The 18,089-nt window shown below is 40.6% G+C and overlaps 1 protein-coding gene across 1 annotated transcript in view; it reads right to left on the bottom strand.

Moving 5' to 3' along the window:
* Positions 1 to 18,089, bottom strand: part of SORCS3 (sortilin related VPS10 domain containing receptor 3) — a 635,061-nt gene that overhangs the window by 9,765 nt on the left and 607,207 nt on the right. Inside the window, exons 21-24 of the mRNA XM_068961512.1 lie at positions 12,436 to 12,559; positions 9,870 to 9,982; positions 2,378 to 2,509; positions 549 to 648 (exon numbers count right to left, since the gene is read on the bottom strand). Coding sequence (XP_068817613.1) covers positions 549 to 648; positions 2,378 to 2,509; positions 9,870 to 9,982; positions 12,436 to 12,559 — 469 coding nt within the window. The remainder of the gene's footprint in view (positions 1 to 548; positions 649 to 2,377; positions 2,510 to 9,869; positions 9,983 to 12,435; positions 12,560 to 18,089) is intronic.

Genomic DNA, 18,089 nt, shown 5'->3' with positions numbered 1-18,089 from the left:
ACATGTGGAACCTCTACATCTGAAAAGCTTTCATTAATTAGAAACAGTTAGCAAATAGGCTTTTCCAGAGAGCCAAAGGTGGGTGTCCAATGGGCCATGCCTTTTTAGATTTTCTTTCACAAATCAACCACCCAGAGCTAGTCCCTCTTTTCACTTAGATTTAAACATTATAAATTGAAGGGAGTTTTAAAGTTATTTGATCTGGTCTCCCAGTCAAAATTCATTGAATCAGATAACTGTAGAAATTAAAGGAGATTGAGAACTAAACTGTTATACATAAGAAAGATAATAAAGTCAAGGCCCAAAGAAATTGCAGGTTTAGAAGTTCCTCCAGGAATTCAATAGCAAAGCCACTTCTAAACATGTCTTCTTGCCACCCTAACCAGAGACCTCAAGAAAGATGTAATTAATCTTTCCTTGCCATCACTGCACAAAGCCATTTATGAGCATTGATCGGAAGGTATTTGGTAACCATCGCCTCCATTTTATCTTCAGGATATCAGGTCACCATACCCATCTCCCCACCCCATATGCCTTCAGGCACTTACCTAACGTCAGCTGTGTGACATACACAATGACTTGAACCCCTGGCTTCAGCTCAAACTGGACCAAGTTTTGGTTTAGAGCATTAAACAGAGTCTCTACAATCTGGAGGAAAAAAAAAAAGAAGCTGCGTGGGAAGTAACGTCATGTGATGGAGCCCCCTCGTGGAGGAAGAGACCAGGTTTCAGGCAAAAAATAATAATAATAATAATAATAATAACCTATTCTGAGGACAGCATATTGGAACATTTTTATCCATTTGGTTCTCCCAGCCCCTAGAGCCCTGTGAAGCCAAGGACAAGCTGGTATTTTTTGCTATTACTGGAAAGGAGAGTGAGAGAGAGGTGTGTCCACAGTCACCTAGGGAATTTGAGTTGACAACAGACATAGATGCTTCATTCAACTCCCAGTTCAGTGTCTTTTCATCCAAGCCTGTATAACTTTCCATAGAGAGACGTGTTATGGGTCCCAATGAAAGAAAGTCAACCCACCATTAGTTCTTTAATGTGAACAAGCAACACACACAGGATAGAGGCCCCTGCCAGGATTAAAGCAGGCATGTACGCCACAGCCCACTCCTCTGCTGTTTCTCTTTTAGAGACAATGGGAGGCAAACATCAGAGCAGAAGCTGCCTCCTTTTTATGGGATAATTTTTCCTCTTTCCTTTTCCCCAGCAAGCTTCAGAACCCATAACATCAATTTAATCACTGTGTAATTCCCACATGAAAGCTGAGGCAGACTGAGGCTGTTGTCCCAACTCTTATCTCGCTGTCCATGCCTTAATATCACAGCCGCTATTCATCACCGTAATTACCTATTTATCTAAATGGATGGATAGTGTAGCTTCCAAATATAGCTCACACATGCCACTTGCTATTTCAGAATAAAGAGGTCTTGTAAAAGGGATGTATGCATTGAGAAGCTGAATTTATATCTGGCCGATTTCAATATGCAGCCCTGTAACGCAAGGATCCACTTCATTTCCAGAGAAACTGACCATGATGGCATCTGTGCAGCCCTTGGTGGACTGTGCCCAACGTGGGATGGGGTGACAGCTAGGTGAGTGGCAGAGGGACTTGGAAGATGTCTGTACATTGATTAATTCGAGAGGGAGCAAATGTGTTTGATTCCTGCTGGTTTTTAGCAGCTTCTTTCTCACTTATTTCTAACTCATCACAGGAAGGCATGGGAAGGTAAAGCAAAGCCCAGTCAAGTAAGACCCCAGCAAGAGCAGGGAGAGAGAGAGGGAGACTTGGGGCCACTGCCACCTTCACTTCTAGGCAGGTATGCAGATCATAAGAGCTATATTCCATTTGATAAAGACAGTAAATCATGATCCCTTTGGGGAATGCTGCTTCCTTAGTCAAAGCAAGATGAGGCAATCCATCTCTCTCCAAAGACACGTGTTTAAAAGCAGTTCATTTTCTTCCCAGAAGCAGAACTTGTGTTGACCAGGATCTTTCAAGACAGGAAGCACATTTTTGAGAAATAGACAGGGAAACTCAAATTCTTCTCTTCATCCCCCACCCCACCCCCATCTCTTTTTGCCAGGACAACTCATTAGCTGGGAGACATGAGCAAGTTGCAAGAATGGCAACTGTTGGAATGAATGATTTCAGGAGTGCTTTACTTTCCTGTGTGGCTGAATGCTCCAGTGTTTGTGTTTATTCTGGGTAAAGCTGATTGCTCTCCAAAGCCCTGGTGCCAGACAATGAGTGACAGGTTGGTGGACAAATAGGAAAGGGTTCAATCTACCTCTGGGGCTAGAAATACTTTGTATTCCCTTAGAGGGTGGTGCAGGAGAGTGTCCTAGCCAAGTTTTCTCTCACTTACTTGTTCCAGGTCCCCTTCATTGCCTTTCCTCCTCTCCGTCAAGTTCTTGGGGGGAAGGATGAAGAGCTCTGCAGAAGTGGGGAGGCCAGGCAGCACAGCAACTAGGATCTGGTCTTCCGGGACACTGGTTACCTGCGAAGACGTTTTGACTGAAGAGTGGGGTCCTGAAGGATCCAGCCTTCCCCAAGTCAATAACAAGGATATTGACTATGCATTTTTAATACAGCATTTAAGGCACAGTTTCCAATACACATTCAGGCTTTCCTTTTGCTTTCCCTATAATTGCTAAGCAGAGAATTAGTTTCTCTACCTCCGCTGCTCTTCCATACATCTTTCATGAAACGAAAATACTACTATGAACGATCTGCAAAATATTGTTTGCTGGCAACATTGGCAAAAGCTCCTCCCATATTTTCCATTTTTCTACACCAAGAAGACTAGAGCTTCTGGCTAAAACATGAACAGACTGGCTGCAAATGAAGAAGAAGAAGTTATAAACAAACATGGGAAAATGCAAATTAAAAAAAGAGCAAAACAGTTCTTGTTTTCACTTACTAAAGCAGGATTTTTTATTAAGTTAAAATAGCTAATACTGGTGCAGCTTCAATTAAGAGGTTTCCTCAACTATTGCTGGCAGCACTAAAAACTGATACATGTTGCCAATTTATTTTTCAACAGGCTTACTGTAAAGTCATAAACATATTCAGACCCTTCATTCAGAAACTGTAACTTGGAGTGTTTGTCTTAAAGAAATAATCCAAAATATAGGAAAGGCCATTTGGAGGAAGAAACACTCATGACATTACTTATAATATCCAATAAATGGGAAAATGTTAAATATTCGAAAAAGTTAAGTAAATAATGGTTATGCTACCATAAAGATGATAATTAGCACAGTGAGACAACATGGAAAAACGCTTAATGAGAGCTGTATTCTTTCTGATCTAGTTCTTTACATTTCCTTGGCTACAACTCTAAAAAAATTAAAACATATACATATGACGAATAAGACACTAAAAGTTGAGTTAAGATGCTGAAATTTTAAATGAATTTTTCTATTCCTGAGGGTTGAGTAAAAGGATTATATTGCTTTTTGATAAAAACTAAATGTAAGCTTCCATCTGAAGGTAAAATCCGCAGGAAAATAAAATTCTGAATTTTTCCCTGTAAAGAGTAGTCCTATTCTTTCCTATGTGTCTCCTGAAAGTCTTTTATCCAGAACTAATCTTTTGTCAATTCAAATATGATATACACATATATAAATACAGTTTTTGACTTGGCAGAAATTCCCATCTCCTTCTAGAAGTCTCCCCTGACTATCTCACCTTCAATGACCTGTTCTAAGTCAGCCTCTGGCTCCTAGCACTTCAGACTTCCACGAAAGGAATTTAGATCATGCCCACAGTAAGGTATGCTTATCTGATACAGTCTTTTCTTTAATAGGGTCTTATTTTATGTCTGCCAAGATATTCAGAGGAGAGGGGGATGGTCTCTATGGCTGCCTCACTGTTCCAAACGATGCCTGACAGTGAGGAAAGAATAAATAGACACTGGACTGAATATGAGTGGAGGGGCTGTCTCCCATTAGCTCAGCTCCGATTCGTATTTGGAACTAGAGATGGTGTTAACTCTTAGGGATGTGATGAAGGAAAGAGAGAGAGAGAGTGCCAACCTTCAGAGAACTAGTGAATGGCAGTCAGAAGTCTGGAAAGCCCCCCAAAGCTGGGAGTCATCTCCAGGGAGCTTGAGGATGTTTTGCCAGATGCCTCAGTTCGTCCAAGGTAAGGAGCAGTGGCTGCGCTTTGCTGGAGCAGGTGTGAAGAGATATCCCACGCCCAAGGTAAGAGAAACCCAAGTAAGATGGTAGGTGTTGCAAGAGGGCATCAGAGAGCAGACACACTGAAACCATACTCACAGAAAACCAGTCAGTCTAATCACACTAGGACCACAGCCTTGTCTAACTCAATGAAACTAAGCCATGCCTGAGGGGCAACCCAACATGGGCGGGTCATGGTGGAGAGGTCTGACAGAATGTGGTCCACTGGAGAAGGGAATGGCAAGCCACTTCAGTATTCTTGCCTGGAGAATTCCATGAACAGTATGAAAAGGCAAAATGATAGGACACTGAAAGAGAACTCCCCAGGTCAGTAGGGGCCCAACACGCTACTGGAGATCAGTGGAGAAATAACTCCAGAAAGAATGAAGGGATGGAGCCAAAGCAAAAACAATACCCAGCTGTGGATGTGACTGGTGATAGAAGCAATGTCCGATGCTGTAAAGAGCAATATTGTATAGGAACCTGGAATGTCAGGTCCATGGATTAAGGCAAATTGAAAGTGGTCAAACAAGAGATGGCAAGACTGAACGTCGACATTCTAGGAATCAGCGAACTAAAATGGACTGGAATGGGTGAATTTAACTCAGATGACCATCATATCTACTACTACAGCAGGAATCCCTCAGAAGAAATGGAGTAGTCATCATGGTCACCAAGAGAGTCCGAAATGCAGTACTTGGATGCAGTCTCAAAAACGACGGAATGATCTCTGTTCATTTCCAAGGCAAACCATTCAATATCACAGTAATCCAAGTCTATGCCCCAACCAGTAATGCTGAAGAAGCTGAAGATGAACGGTTCTATGAAGACCTACAAGACCTTTTAGAACTAACACCCAAAAAAGATGTCCTTTTCATTATAGGGGACTGGAATGCAAAAGTAGGAAGTCAAGAAGCACCTGGAGAAACAGGCAAATTTGGCCTTGGAGTACGGAATGAAGCAGGGGAAAGACTAATAGAGTTTTGCCAAGATAATGCACTGGTCATAGCAAACACCCTCTTCCAACAACACAAGAGAAGACTCTTCACATGGACATCACCAGATGGTCAACACTGAAATCAGATTGATTATATTCTTTGCAGCCAAAGATGGAGAAGCTCTATACAGTCAGCAAAAATAAGACCGGGAGCTGACTGTGGCTCAGATCATAAACTCCTTATTACCAAATTCAGACTTAAATTGAAGAAAGTAGGGACCATTCAGGTATGACGTAAATCAAATCACTTATGATTATACAGTGACAGTGAGAAATAGATTTAAGGGACTAGATCTGATAGATAGAGTGCCTGATGAATTATGGAATGAGGTTTGTGACATTGTACAGGAGACAGGGATCAAGACCATCCCCATGGAAAAGGAATGCAAAAAAGCAAAATGGCTGTCTGGGGAAGCCTTGCAAATAGCTGTGAAAAGAAGAGAGGTGAAAAGCAAAGGAGAAAAGGAAAGATATAAGCATCTGAATGCAGAGTTCCAGAAAATAGCAAGAAGAGATAAGAAAGCATTCTTCAGCGATCAATGCAAAGAAATAGAGGAAAAGAACAGAATGGGAAAGACTAGAGATCTCTTCAAGAAAATTAGAGATACCAAGGGAACATTTCATGCAAAGATGGGCTCAATAAAGGACAGAAATGGTATGGACCTAATAGAAGCAGAAGATATTAAGAAGAGGTGGCAAGAATACACAGAAGAACTGTACAAAAAAGATATTCACGACCGAGATAATCACGATGATGTGATCATTCATCTAGAGCCAGACATCCTGGAATGTGAAGTCAAGTGGGCCTTAGAAAGCATCACTACGAACAAAGCTAGTGGAGGTGATGGAGTTCCGGTTGAGCTGTTTTAAATTCTGAAAGATGATGCTGTGAAAGTGCTGCACTCAATATGCCAGTAAATTTGGAAAACTCAGCAGTGGCCACAGGACTGGAAAAGGTCAGTTTTCATTCCAATCTCAAAGAAAGGCAATGCCAAAGAATGCTCAGACTACCGTACCACTGCTCTCATCTCATATGCTAGTAAAGTAATGCTCAAAATTCTCCAAGCCAGGCTTCAGCAATACATGAACCATGAACTTCCAGATATTCAAGCTGGATTTAGAAAAGGCAGAGGAACCAGAGATCAAATTGCCAACATCCGCTGGATCATGGAAAAAGCAAGAGCGTTCCAGGAAAACATCTATTTCTGCTTTATTGACTATGCCAAAACCTTTGACTGTGTGGATCACAATAAACTGTGGAAAATTCTGAAGGAGATGGGAATACCAGACCACCTGACCACCTGCCGGTCAGGTGGTCTGGTATTGAGAAATTGTTGAGAAATATTGAGAAATGTGTATGCAGGTCAGGAAGCAACAGTTAGAACTGGACATGGAAAAATAGACTGGTTCCAAATAGGAAAAGGAGTACATCAAGGCTGTATATTGTCACCCTGCTTATTTAACTTATATGCAGAGTACATCATGAGAAACGCTGGACTGGAAGAAGCACAAACTGGAATCAAGATTGCCGGGAGAAATATCAATAACCTCAGATATGCAGATGACAACACCCTTATGGCAGAAAGTGAAGAGAAACTAAAAAGCCTCTTGATGAAAGTTAAATTGGAGAGTTAAAAAGTTGGCTTAAAGCTCAACATTCAGAAAACGAAGATCATGGCATCTGGTCCCATCACTTCATGGGAAATAGATGGGGAAACAGTGGAAACAGTGTCAGACTTTATTTTGGGGGGCTCCAAAATCACTGCAGATGGTGACTGCAGCCATGAAATTAAAAGACGCTTACTCCTTGGAAGAAAAGTTATGACCAACCTAGATAGCATATTCAAAAGCAGAGACATTACTTTGCCAACTAAGGTCCATCTAGTCAAGGCTATGGTTTTTCCTGTGGTCATGTATGGATGTGAGAGTTGGACTGTGAAGAAGGCTGAGCACCAAAGAATTGATGCTTTTGAACTGTGGTGTTGGAGAAGACTCTTGAGAGTCCCTTGGACAGCAAGGAGATCCAACCAGTCCATTCTGGAGATCAGCCCTGGGATTTCTTTGGAAGGAATGATGCTAAAGCTGAAACTCCAGTACTTTGGCCACCTCATGCGAAGAGTTGACTCATTGGAAAAGACTCTGATGCTGGGAGGGATTGGGGGCAGGAGGAGAAGAGGATGACAGAGGATGAGATGGCTGGATGGCATCACTGACTTGATGGACGTGAGTCTGAATGAACTCCAGGAGTTGGTGATGGACAGGGAGGCCTGGTGTGCTCTGATTCATGGGGTCGTAGAGAGTCGGACACGACTGAGCGACTGAACTGAACTCAGTTCCCTACTGGGAGGCAAGATGGATTTATTCTAACTAGGCAGGGGAAGTAATTCTCAGAGAACAGACTGAGGTCAGATAATCACCCAATGGAGAAAATGGAAAAACCCAGGAGTGTCATGGCAGGTGTGACCCCGTGTCCCAGGGAAGAGTGGCCGCAGGGTGCATCACTCAGTTAGGGAATGTGGAAGGACCTAACTCCAATCATACAAATCCAGCACAATGCTAGATGTCTCATTGTCAAAGGCATACAAGATCAATTTCATTTTCATCCCTCTCTTTGAACAAGTTTTTGTAACCAGATATGAAGTATGGTTCTTATAGACAGCTCCTCACAGGAATGCTCTTATATTATTATATTTTATCTATTTTTCCTCTCTGGCAGCTTCTTTTCTGTGTCCTTCCCTGGATGTTTCTCCTTTACCTTGGAGAGCATCAGCATCCATCTCTGCCCTGCCCCCTTTCCCTCTTAGGGTGGCTGGGGAGTGGGGGCAGACTTAAAGACCTCCATGGCCTCAGTTCCAGCCTCACTACCTCCTACAGAAACCTCACTTGATCTCCAATCATATCTTTAACTCTCTTGGTTATCTTTACCCAGTTGTTTCTGAGATACTCCAAACTCATATAAAAGACCAAATCATCATTGCTCCCCAAGTATGTTTCTCCTACACAGTTGCCATCTTGATCAATGGCAAGGAAAATCCTCTCCTTCTTACTCTTATAATCAGAAAGCTTCTCCTTCCTTCTCATTCACACTACATTTTATTAGTCACCAGTTCTATTTCTCAGCAGGTTAAGTTAGCCTTTGGATCTTTCCTTTTCAGGATTTTATTATTACATCTGGTTTAGACAAGTGCAGTAGTCTTTTAACAGGTCATCTCCTGTGAAATCATCCCCTACCCTATTCACTTCCCACCTCTAGAGACCATCCTCTGTATTACCACAAGATTGGGTGTCTGAAATACAAAGCCACTAATCTCATCACAATAAAACCCGAAACTGTGAGCCATGTGACAGAGCAGTTCTCCTGAGTTCCCTTACCCTACTGCTCTCCACCCAGGCACCACTTCCCAATAAAATTTCTTGCTTTGTTAGCTAAATAAATAAATAAAGTATTTTTTTTTTACCTAAATAATAAAGAAAGAACACATTTCACACTTCCCAGAACCTACAGGATGTATGCAAAACCCCTTTTAGTTGCTCAGACCTTTCACAAAATGATCAATCCATCCCAGCATAACATCAGTCACACCTGCCCTTATAACTTATAGATTGGCTAAAATAAACTGCCACTTATCAAATATGCTGTACTTACCATAGACCATGGCTTTGCACATGCTTTCATTGTACCTGAGAGACATCATCCTCTCTCTGTTAACTACTGTTTATCCTTTAAAACGGAGTTCAAGTATTCCCTCCAAAGACTATTCTACTAGTTCACAAGTATTTACTGAATCATGAATATGTGTCAAGCCTGAACTTTTCTGGATAGAGTGAATTGCACTTTTCTCCATGCTCCTTTGAAATGCTGGCCATGTCTCTCTCATACACCTAGTTGCACATTAGACTTAAATTTGAATTGACCATGTTTTATCCATCATCATACTCTAGCACCTAGGTCTGAGCAAATGGTTAACAAAACCATTTCAACTTGCTCTAAGGAAAATATGCTGTTGTCGTTCAGTTGCCAAGTCACGTCTGACTCGCTGTGACCCCACAGACTGCAGCGTGCCGGGCTTGGTGCTAACTATCACCCTAGAGTCTGCTGGCATGCTCTAGTTCCTAGCTTGTCACCTTCTGACTGCGACATATGGTCAATGGAAATCTTGAAGTCTGTCTGGTTAAAAAACAACAACAAAAGGGAGGGAATATATGTATACCTACAGCTGATTCATACTGAAGTTTGACAGAAAACAACAAAAGTCTGTAAAGCAATTATCCTTCAATTAAAAAACAATTAAAAAAAACAACAACAAAAACAACAAACAAAAACTCTCTAAACTTCCGTGGGCCAAACGAGTGAATGACATTAGTATATACTTAAGCAGTGGTCCATCAATCATTTTATTAAAGGGGTCAATCTCCTGTCTTACAAAAATGTAGGAGAAAGATGGTGCCAATTTCTCATCTTCAAACATGGGACTGATTATCTGTCTCTATCTCTCTCTTCTGAATCTCTCCATCTTTCTTTTCCATCCTTCATTTCCTCTACCCTTCTCTCTCTTTTTACAGAGAAATAATCTTTATTTAACTGTAGAACGGTGGTTTGAATCCATGAAAATGCCTCCGGGACCACACCACCTGGTTTTTTATTCATGAAGATTTAAGCAAAGGTAAAGTCAACTTACTTTCACCAAAGCCCGCTTGATCACATTGGCAATATCTTGCCTCCACTCTGGAATGTCAGGATTGTGGTAATCCAGATTAGGAGAGAAAGATAAGAGCTGGGACTGGAAGTATTCTGCAAGGAGAGAGCATGTGTGAGTGAGGCTGAGAGGATGTGATAAGGTGTTTTCCTAAAGCACCATCTTTGTGCTTTAGGAAAAGGGCTTCCATGTGGCCTCATCTCTAATTCTGTCTTTTCAGCCTGTCTCTTGGCTTCTAAATGAAGTGGGATTTGGTGAGTGGAACTCACCTACTGGAGGTAGGTTTGTGCTCCTACCACTTTTTTTTTTTAATATTAAGAATTTCTTTTTTTTTAATTTTATTTTAATTTTTACTTTATTTTACTTTACAATACTGTATTGGTTTTGCCATACATTGACATGAATCTGCCATGGGTGTACATCAGTTCCCAAACATGAACCCCCCTCCCACCTCCCACCCCATATCATCTCTCTGGATCATCCCCATGCACCAGCCCCAAGCATCCTGTATCCTGCATTGAACATAGACTGGCGATTTGTTTCTTACATGATATTATACATGTTTCAATGCCATTCTCCCAAATAATCCCATCCTCTCTCCCACAGAGTCCAAAAGTCTGTTCTTTACATCTGTGTCTCTTTTGCTGTCTCACATACAGGGTCATCATTACCATCTTTCTAAATTCCATATATATGTGTTAGTATACTGTATCAGTGTTTTTCTTTCTGGCTTACTTCACTCTGTATAATCGGCTCCAGTTTCATCCATCTCATTAGAACTGATTCAAATGTATTCTTTTTAATGGCTGAGTAATACTCCGTTGTGTATATGTACCACAGCTTTCTTATCCATTCATCTGCTGATGGACATCTAGGTTGTTTCCATGTCCTGGCTATTATAAACAGTGCTGTGATGAACACTGGCGTACATGTGTCTCTTTCAATTCTGGTTTCCTTGGTGTGTATGCCCAGCAGTGGGATTGTTGGGTCATAAGGCAGTTCTATTTGCAATTTTTTAAGGAATCTCCACACTGTTCTCCATAGTGGCTGTACTAGTTTGCATTCCCACCAACAGTGTAAGAGGGTTCCCTTTTCTCTACACCCTCTCCAGCATTTATTGCTTGCAGACTTTTGGATCGCAGCCATTCTGGCTGGTGTGAAGTGGTACCTCAATACAAGATAATTATGAAACTCGAGGAAAAGAAGACTTTTGCTGCTACAGGTAGTATCATGCAGAGGCAACAATTAAGCATTAATAAATTGAGCTAGGTTAGAATGGAGCTTTTTCTTGTGTTTCCCTTTGTTCCATCGATACTGCTAGAAAATGCCTCAGGGGTTAGAAAATAGGTCAAAATGCTGTATCTAGGTGTGGGTAACATTTGGTTTCTTGATCTGATTGGTAGATACACAGGTCTGTCCACTTTGTGGTAATTCATGAAGCTGAAACACGATCTGTGTACTTCTGTATTTTAATTTTTAATTTGAAGTATGGTTGATTTACAATGTTGTGCTCATTTATGCTATACAACAAAGTGACCCAGTTTTATACATATATACATTCTTTTTTATATTCTTTTCCATTATGGTTTATCCTAGGAGACTGGATATAGTTCCCTATGCTATACAGTAGGACCTTATTGTCTATCCCTTCAAAATGTAATAGTTTATATCTACAAACCCCAAACTCCCAGCTGCACTCCAACAAAAATGTTTAAAGTCTTCCAGGTGCCCAATAAGAGAGCCTGAACCTCAAGTTTGCAGAGTTGTAGAAAAAGGCACTCATCTGGGGTGAAGTGGAAGATATAAACTGAGTCAAAGGATCATATACCTTAGTATAACTTTCCAGAAAACCCTGTTTTCTACTAAGCTTTTTTTTTTTTTCCTATAGTGGCTGTTTTTAGGGTCTAAGGGAGGTTCACTGAATAGTGGTAGAAGCACAGTTTGATTGAAAATTAACTTAAGAATGGTTCTCCAGGATAGAGAACAGAATGGTGATTCTGTTTACCACTCTCCTGCCTTGTTTTATCCTTATATTCTTAGCCTTGTTCTTCTCCTTTGCAGTGAAAGATGTTAGTCTCTAGCAACAAACAAAACACATCGGTTATGTATAGTTTATCTCAGTACCTAAGCTATGAGTTCCTCAAGAGCAGGTACTGTAACTCCTCCAGCTTTTGAAATCACTGATTCACATCTCACAAAGAATGGATGCTATATGTGTGTTATAGATACCTTGGCGGTTCAACAGATCAAAATGCTTCTATGATAGTCTTTTAAGCTCAGCATCTCTTCAATTTATGATTTATCCCTGTCTAATGAGACCATCAGGTTGTGATGCAGACATATCACAGAATACAAACAATGCTTATCGGTACCTACTTCTCTAACAATCTCAGTATCTATTCAAGGACAAGTAAAGAAGTACCTTTAGATACCTTTTGTGGACCTACATAATTTCCCCATGGCCTAGGCAACTTCCAAAGCAGTCAGTGAATGCCACTCGGGTGGCTGGAGGGGATCACTGGGCAGAAAGGGGCATCATAGGGCTTACCGTGAACAGCAATATCTTTTGTGTCTTGGATGAGGGCATTCCCAGCAGCCACCTGGACAGTGATGGTATTAGTTCCCTCTGCTAGGAATGTGAAGGAAATGCTGCTGTCCAAGGTGATGAGGGGCTAAAAGAGAGAAGCCAAAACACTTACTTAGTCCTTTATGGGAATATCAGATTCCCTCCTTTCCTGTAAATCTCAGACTGTCACCAATCTGCGTAGCATTTGCATATCCCCAAGGGATCCTAACTTGAAGAAGGAAAAAAAAAAATTGCACAGCTTTCTAAATTATATAGCGAGTATCCAGGAAGCATATTAATATACGTGAAGTGCACTGTAAAATGCTAATTCTAAGAGATGAAGATAAGACTGGGCACCATGAATTTTGTCCATCATTCTGTTACTTCTCCTGGGGCAAAGTAGAAGCACCTTTTGTAATCTATTCCTAGTGACTCTGGGAATAGGTGATCACTTTCTCTTTTCCTCTAATACTTTGTGTGATTTATCTTGCAGCCCCATGTATTCCATTGGGCTGCAAGATTTTTCAGAGAAGTGACCATATTTTATTTATTTCTGAATCACCTACCTGTTTTTGGCATGTTGTCTTACATCCAGCAGAATCCATAGATAAGTTGTATATACAATCATTTATTGACATTTTGTTTTATCATATCTGTGTGTTCCATTGCAAGGCATTTCTACCAATTTAAATAAGTTGGGAAACAGATAAACATGCATATCTGTGCTCACTTTTTAATCTTTTTTCTTTTCCTGTTTTCTTTCCCTGATCATAACAGATAGGGACTTGCCAAAGATAAAGAGAGAAAGATAATAAGCATATGCTTTCCCTTAGAAATTAGGATCTCAGTAGAAGCAAGGGCTTATTGGAGAGAAGAGAATGCAGATTCTGAGATTAAAGTGTCATTATTCAGTGGTTATCTTGAGGCCCATGTCCTCTCAAGCTATCTGGTGTTTGCAAGGTAAGGCACTCTAGTAGGAGGCTTTTCTAAGGCAGCTCTTGAATAGATGTCACAAGTGCAGATGAGCAGAACCCATCTCGTCTCTGTGGGTTAGGATGACAATAGGATAGAGCAGTGATGTCACCAGCTGTGAGGATGCGTAGACTTGCCTTTTAAGAATGTGGATATCAGCCAGTGTTCATACAGCACATCTGTGCACCTAGATGCTGCAGAGGCTCACAGATGCAGCATTCAGACCACAACATCCCTTCTGCAAAACTGAAATCTCTTTCTAGCTCAGAATCTTCACCTGGGCCTCTGAAACAATAATCTGATTTATTGGCTTTAAAATTCTATTGCTCTATTTTATGGCCAAGCTGATGGCTGGAGTCAGACAGGATTAGACATTGCCCTAAGCTTGCAGACACCCTTTCTTCTCTGTTTGCTAAATCAAAGAAGGGAGTGTGGAAAGAGTTATACTCTTTTTTATTAACTAAGGGTAAGCCCAGAGTCCAAGCATGCTTCCTCATACTTATGGTTCTATGATGCTATGCACAAGGATGTGAACTCATTAATTAAATCACAAATGAGGTACAAGTAGGTTCTGTGATGGACATCAACTCCAACAGACCAACGGTGGCTGTTTAGTGTCCTGTGTTGAGAAGTCAAGTCAGGCTTAATGTGGCAATATTGGCCATGGACATGGAATAAAGGAAAACCGTATGCCACTGAGTTGCCATCGTTGGTGTAACAAGAACAGAGACTTGAAACTCTGGCTCTGTTACTATTTTAATGAATGGCCTTGGGAAAAGTCTGTCCCCACTGTGGGCCTTAGTTTAAAGTTGTAAGGACTTACTCAGCAGTAAGAACACACGGAATTAATGAATGGCTTTCGGCTAATTTTCTAGTTCCTACCTAGTCAACCCGTTAGGGCTTGTCTGTCAGAATGCCTTCAACTGTTTCGTTACCTTAGTCATATTCTTTGGAAGGAAAATGAAATACATCTGTATACCCAACAGAATGACAAAAAGTTCTTTAAAAATAATAACAAATATTGTCGAGGATGTGGAGCAACTAGAACTCTCATACATTTTTGATGGGATGTACAATGGTGCAACTATTAAGTCATTAGCAAAAATATAAATAAATAAGGTGAGAAATGTGCATTAAAATGATGTATAACATAATTACATTTATTTAAGAATGTCTCTCCGACATAAATCACAGCAGGATCCTCTATGATCCACCTCCCAGAATTCTGGAAATAAAAGCAAAAATAAACAAATGGGATCTAATTAAAATTAAAAGCTTCTGCACAACAAAGGAAACTATAAGCAAGGTGAAAAGACAGCCTTCTGAATGGGAGAAAATAATAGCAAATGAAGCAACTGACAAACAACTAATCTCAAAAATATACAAGCAACTTATGCAGCTGAATTCCAGAAAAATAAACGACCCAATCAAAAAATGGGCCAAAGAACTAAATAGACATTTCTCCAAAGAAGACATACGGATGGCTAACAAACACATGAAAAGATGCTCAACATCACTCATTATCAGAGAAATGCAAATCAAAATCACAATGAGGTACCACTTCACACCAGTCAGAATGGCTGCGATCCAACAATCTGCAAGCAATAAATGCTGGAGAGGGTGTGGAGAAAAGGGAACCCTCCTACACTGTTGGTGGGAATGCAAACTAGTACAGCCACTATGGAGAACAGTGTGGAGATTCCTTAAAAAATTGCAAATAGAACTACCTTATGACCCAGCAATCCCACTGCTGGGCATACACACAAAGGAAACCAGAATTGAAAGAGACACATGTACCCCAATGTTCATCACAGCACTGTTGATAATAGCCAGGACATGGAAACAACCTAGATGTCCATCAGCAGATGAATGGATAAGAAAGCTTTGGTACATGTACACAATGGAGTATTAGCCGTTAAAAAGAATTCATTTGAATCAGTTCTGATGAGATGGATGAAACTGGAGCCGATTATACAGAGTGAAGTAAGCCAGAAAGAAAAACACCAATACAGTATACTAACACATATATATGGAATTTAGAAAGATGGCAATGACGACCCTGTATGCAAGACAGGAAAAAAGACACAGCGGTGTATAATGGACTTTTGGACTCAGAGGGAGAGGGAGAGGGTGGGATGATTTGGGAGAATGGCATTCTATCATGTATACTATCATGTAAGAATTGAATCGCCAGTCTATGTCAGACGCAGGATACAGCATGCTTGGGGCTGGTGCATGGGGATGACCCACAGAGATGTTATGGGGAGGGAGGTGGGAGGGGGGTTCATGTTTGGGAACACATGTAAGAATTAAAGATTTTAAAATTAAATAAAAAAATTAATTATTAAAAAAAAATAATAATAATAACAAATATTGTCGAGGATGTGGAGCAACTAGAACTCTCATACATTTTTGATGGGATGTACAATGGTGCAACTATGTAGGAAAAAGTTCACTTTTATAAGAAATCATAATAATTTTTCCAAGATAATTATGCTATTTTATATTTACAGCTTAGCAATTGCAGTCTGGGAAATTTAGTCAAGATCAAAGAAAACATGTATACACAAACAGAAGAAAATGCTCATAGCAGTTACAGTCATAGTAATCAAAAACTAAGTGAACCTAGAAGAATTTATCAATAGGAAAATGAATAAGCAAGCCAAAGCTCATGCATTCAACAAAATAGAAAAGCAAATATTGATATACATAAGAGTATGGATGCGTCTTAAAACCATAAGAAATTAAAGAAACATTTCATAAAAGAATTCATATGGTATGATATGAAGTTCTATTAATAGAAAAGATAGCTCTAATTCATGATGGGAAAAAATAGTGGTCGGTTCTGAGGTTTGGGGTGGGAATTTACTGAGAAGGGGTATGGAGAACTTTTGGAAGCAATGCTAATAATATATATCTTGATAGGAGTTTGGGTTACAGGTATGTGTATTTCTCAGAACTCAGGAAGTACAGACTTCAGATGATTGATACATTTCATACCTCCATGGAGGAAAAAGTGAAAACAAGTAAAGAACTCTAGCCAATGATTCGTAGCCTGAAGCATTTAGGATAAAGCATACAGGTGTCTGAAATTTATTCTGAAATGAATTAAAAAAAATTAAGATCAGTTGATGGCTGGATAGGAGGATGGACAGATAAATAGACATAAAACAAGCAGAGTAGATGTTAATGATAGACTATGTGTACTTTGTGCATGGGATTCTCCAGGCAAGAATACTGGAGTGGGTTGCCATGCCCTCCTCCGATGATAGACTATAGGTGGTAAGCATATGCATATTCACTGTAAAATTATTTCATTTTTTACTTTGTGTTTGAAGTTTTTAATAATAAAATGTTGGGAGAGAAACAAAGCAGCAAAGGAATAACTGATGTGTTTTTAGTTTTTCTTGCTTCTTTAAATTGCTCTCTCTGACCATAACTATATCACATTACCCTTCTGATTTGGTTACTGCCCTCAGCTATCTCTAATCTCTTCCCACCTCTCACCATCAGGATCCTTTATCCCCTAATGGCAGTCCCTTCAAGGAATCTGGCTACCCACTCCAGTATTCTGGCCGGGAGAATTCCATGGACTGTGTAGTCTATGGGGTCACAAAGGGTCAGACACGACCGAGCTACTTTCACTTTTTTTTTTTTTTTCAAGGAATCTGCACTAATCCCACATCATCCTCAGCACTCAGGGGTCTATGTGGTCCCCACTCTTCTTTCTTTGCACACTATTCTTGTCTTAGACTTAGGTGACTGGGTTGGGCAACCTAAAAGGAGAGGGATTCCTCCCGTTCCAGCAGATCTGACTTTCTCTCCTCTGGCTGCTTTCCTAGCAGATCCAGGAACCAAGCAAGGAAATGCCAGCTGAGGTGGGAGGGAGCGTGCCATCCCACCAGCCAGTCAGGGCTCTGAGCCACAGCAAACTGTGTTAAATGAGCGCACTTGGCCTCCAGGGTAGCAGACCACAGGCTTCCACGCTAGAGAGATGGCAGAAGCTAATTTTGTTTTTCAAATTGCTTTTGTTTTTCATCAGCTATTATGGCATCATGGCTGATTTCACCTCCCTTGCAAAGCTGGAACACTCCACGGAATTCTTGAGTTCTTCACTGGCCACCCATATCTAGCGCACAACACTAAATTAAATCAAGTATTTTAAGGTTCATTTACTAAATCTATTAGGCAAGCAGACACATTTATTAAGCCAGACCTCTGTTAATCCCAGCAAATTGGCCTTTTAGAGCCCCACAAATCCAACATGCGGCCAATTGACTTCTCTGTGTTTTGTCCAAGCTGCGTGGACAGCCCACAGCAAGGCTCATAGCCTGCATAGGCTGTGGGTTGTATCCCTGCCCACAAAGAGTCCCTTATGTGCAACAGGTCACATACTATCCAGTAAACCCAGCAAGACATCAGCAAAGCTCTTGAGCGACTACATAGTTAGAAGATAACCACCTGAATAATGGATCCAGGAGCTTCAAAGAAATGTGTGGGTGCAGCATAAACCATTTCCCCAAACACAGTAAATCAACATAAAATATCATAAAACATCCACAGTTTAAATGTATGAAAGTGAAAGTGAAGTCGCTCAGTCCTGTCTGACTCTTTGCGACTACCTTGATAAAAACTTGCCATTCCCAAATTAGACAGACTATGCA

The sequence above is a fragment of the Capricornis sumatraensis genome, chromosome 23 (genome assembly GCF_032405125.1).
Source record: "Capricornis sumatraensis isolate serow.1 chromosome 23, serow.2, whole genome shotgun sequence".
Taxonomy (NCBI): Eukaryota; Metazoa; Chordata; class Mammalia; order Artiodactyla; family Bovidae; genus Capricornis; species Capricornis sumatraensis.
Note: the sequence above shows the minus strand (reverse complement) of the source record. Positions and strands in the feature narration are given on the sequence as shown.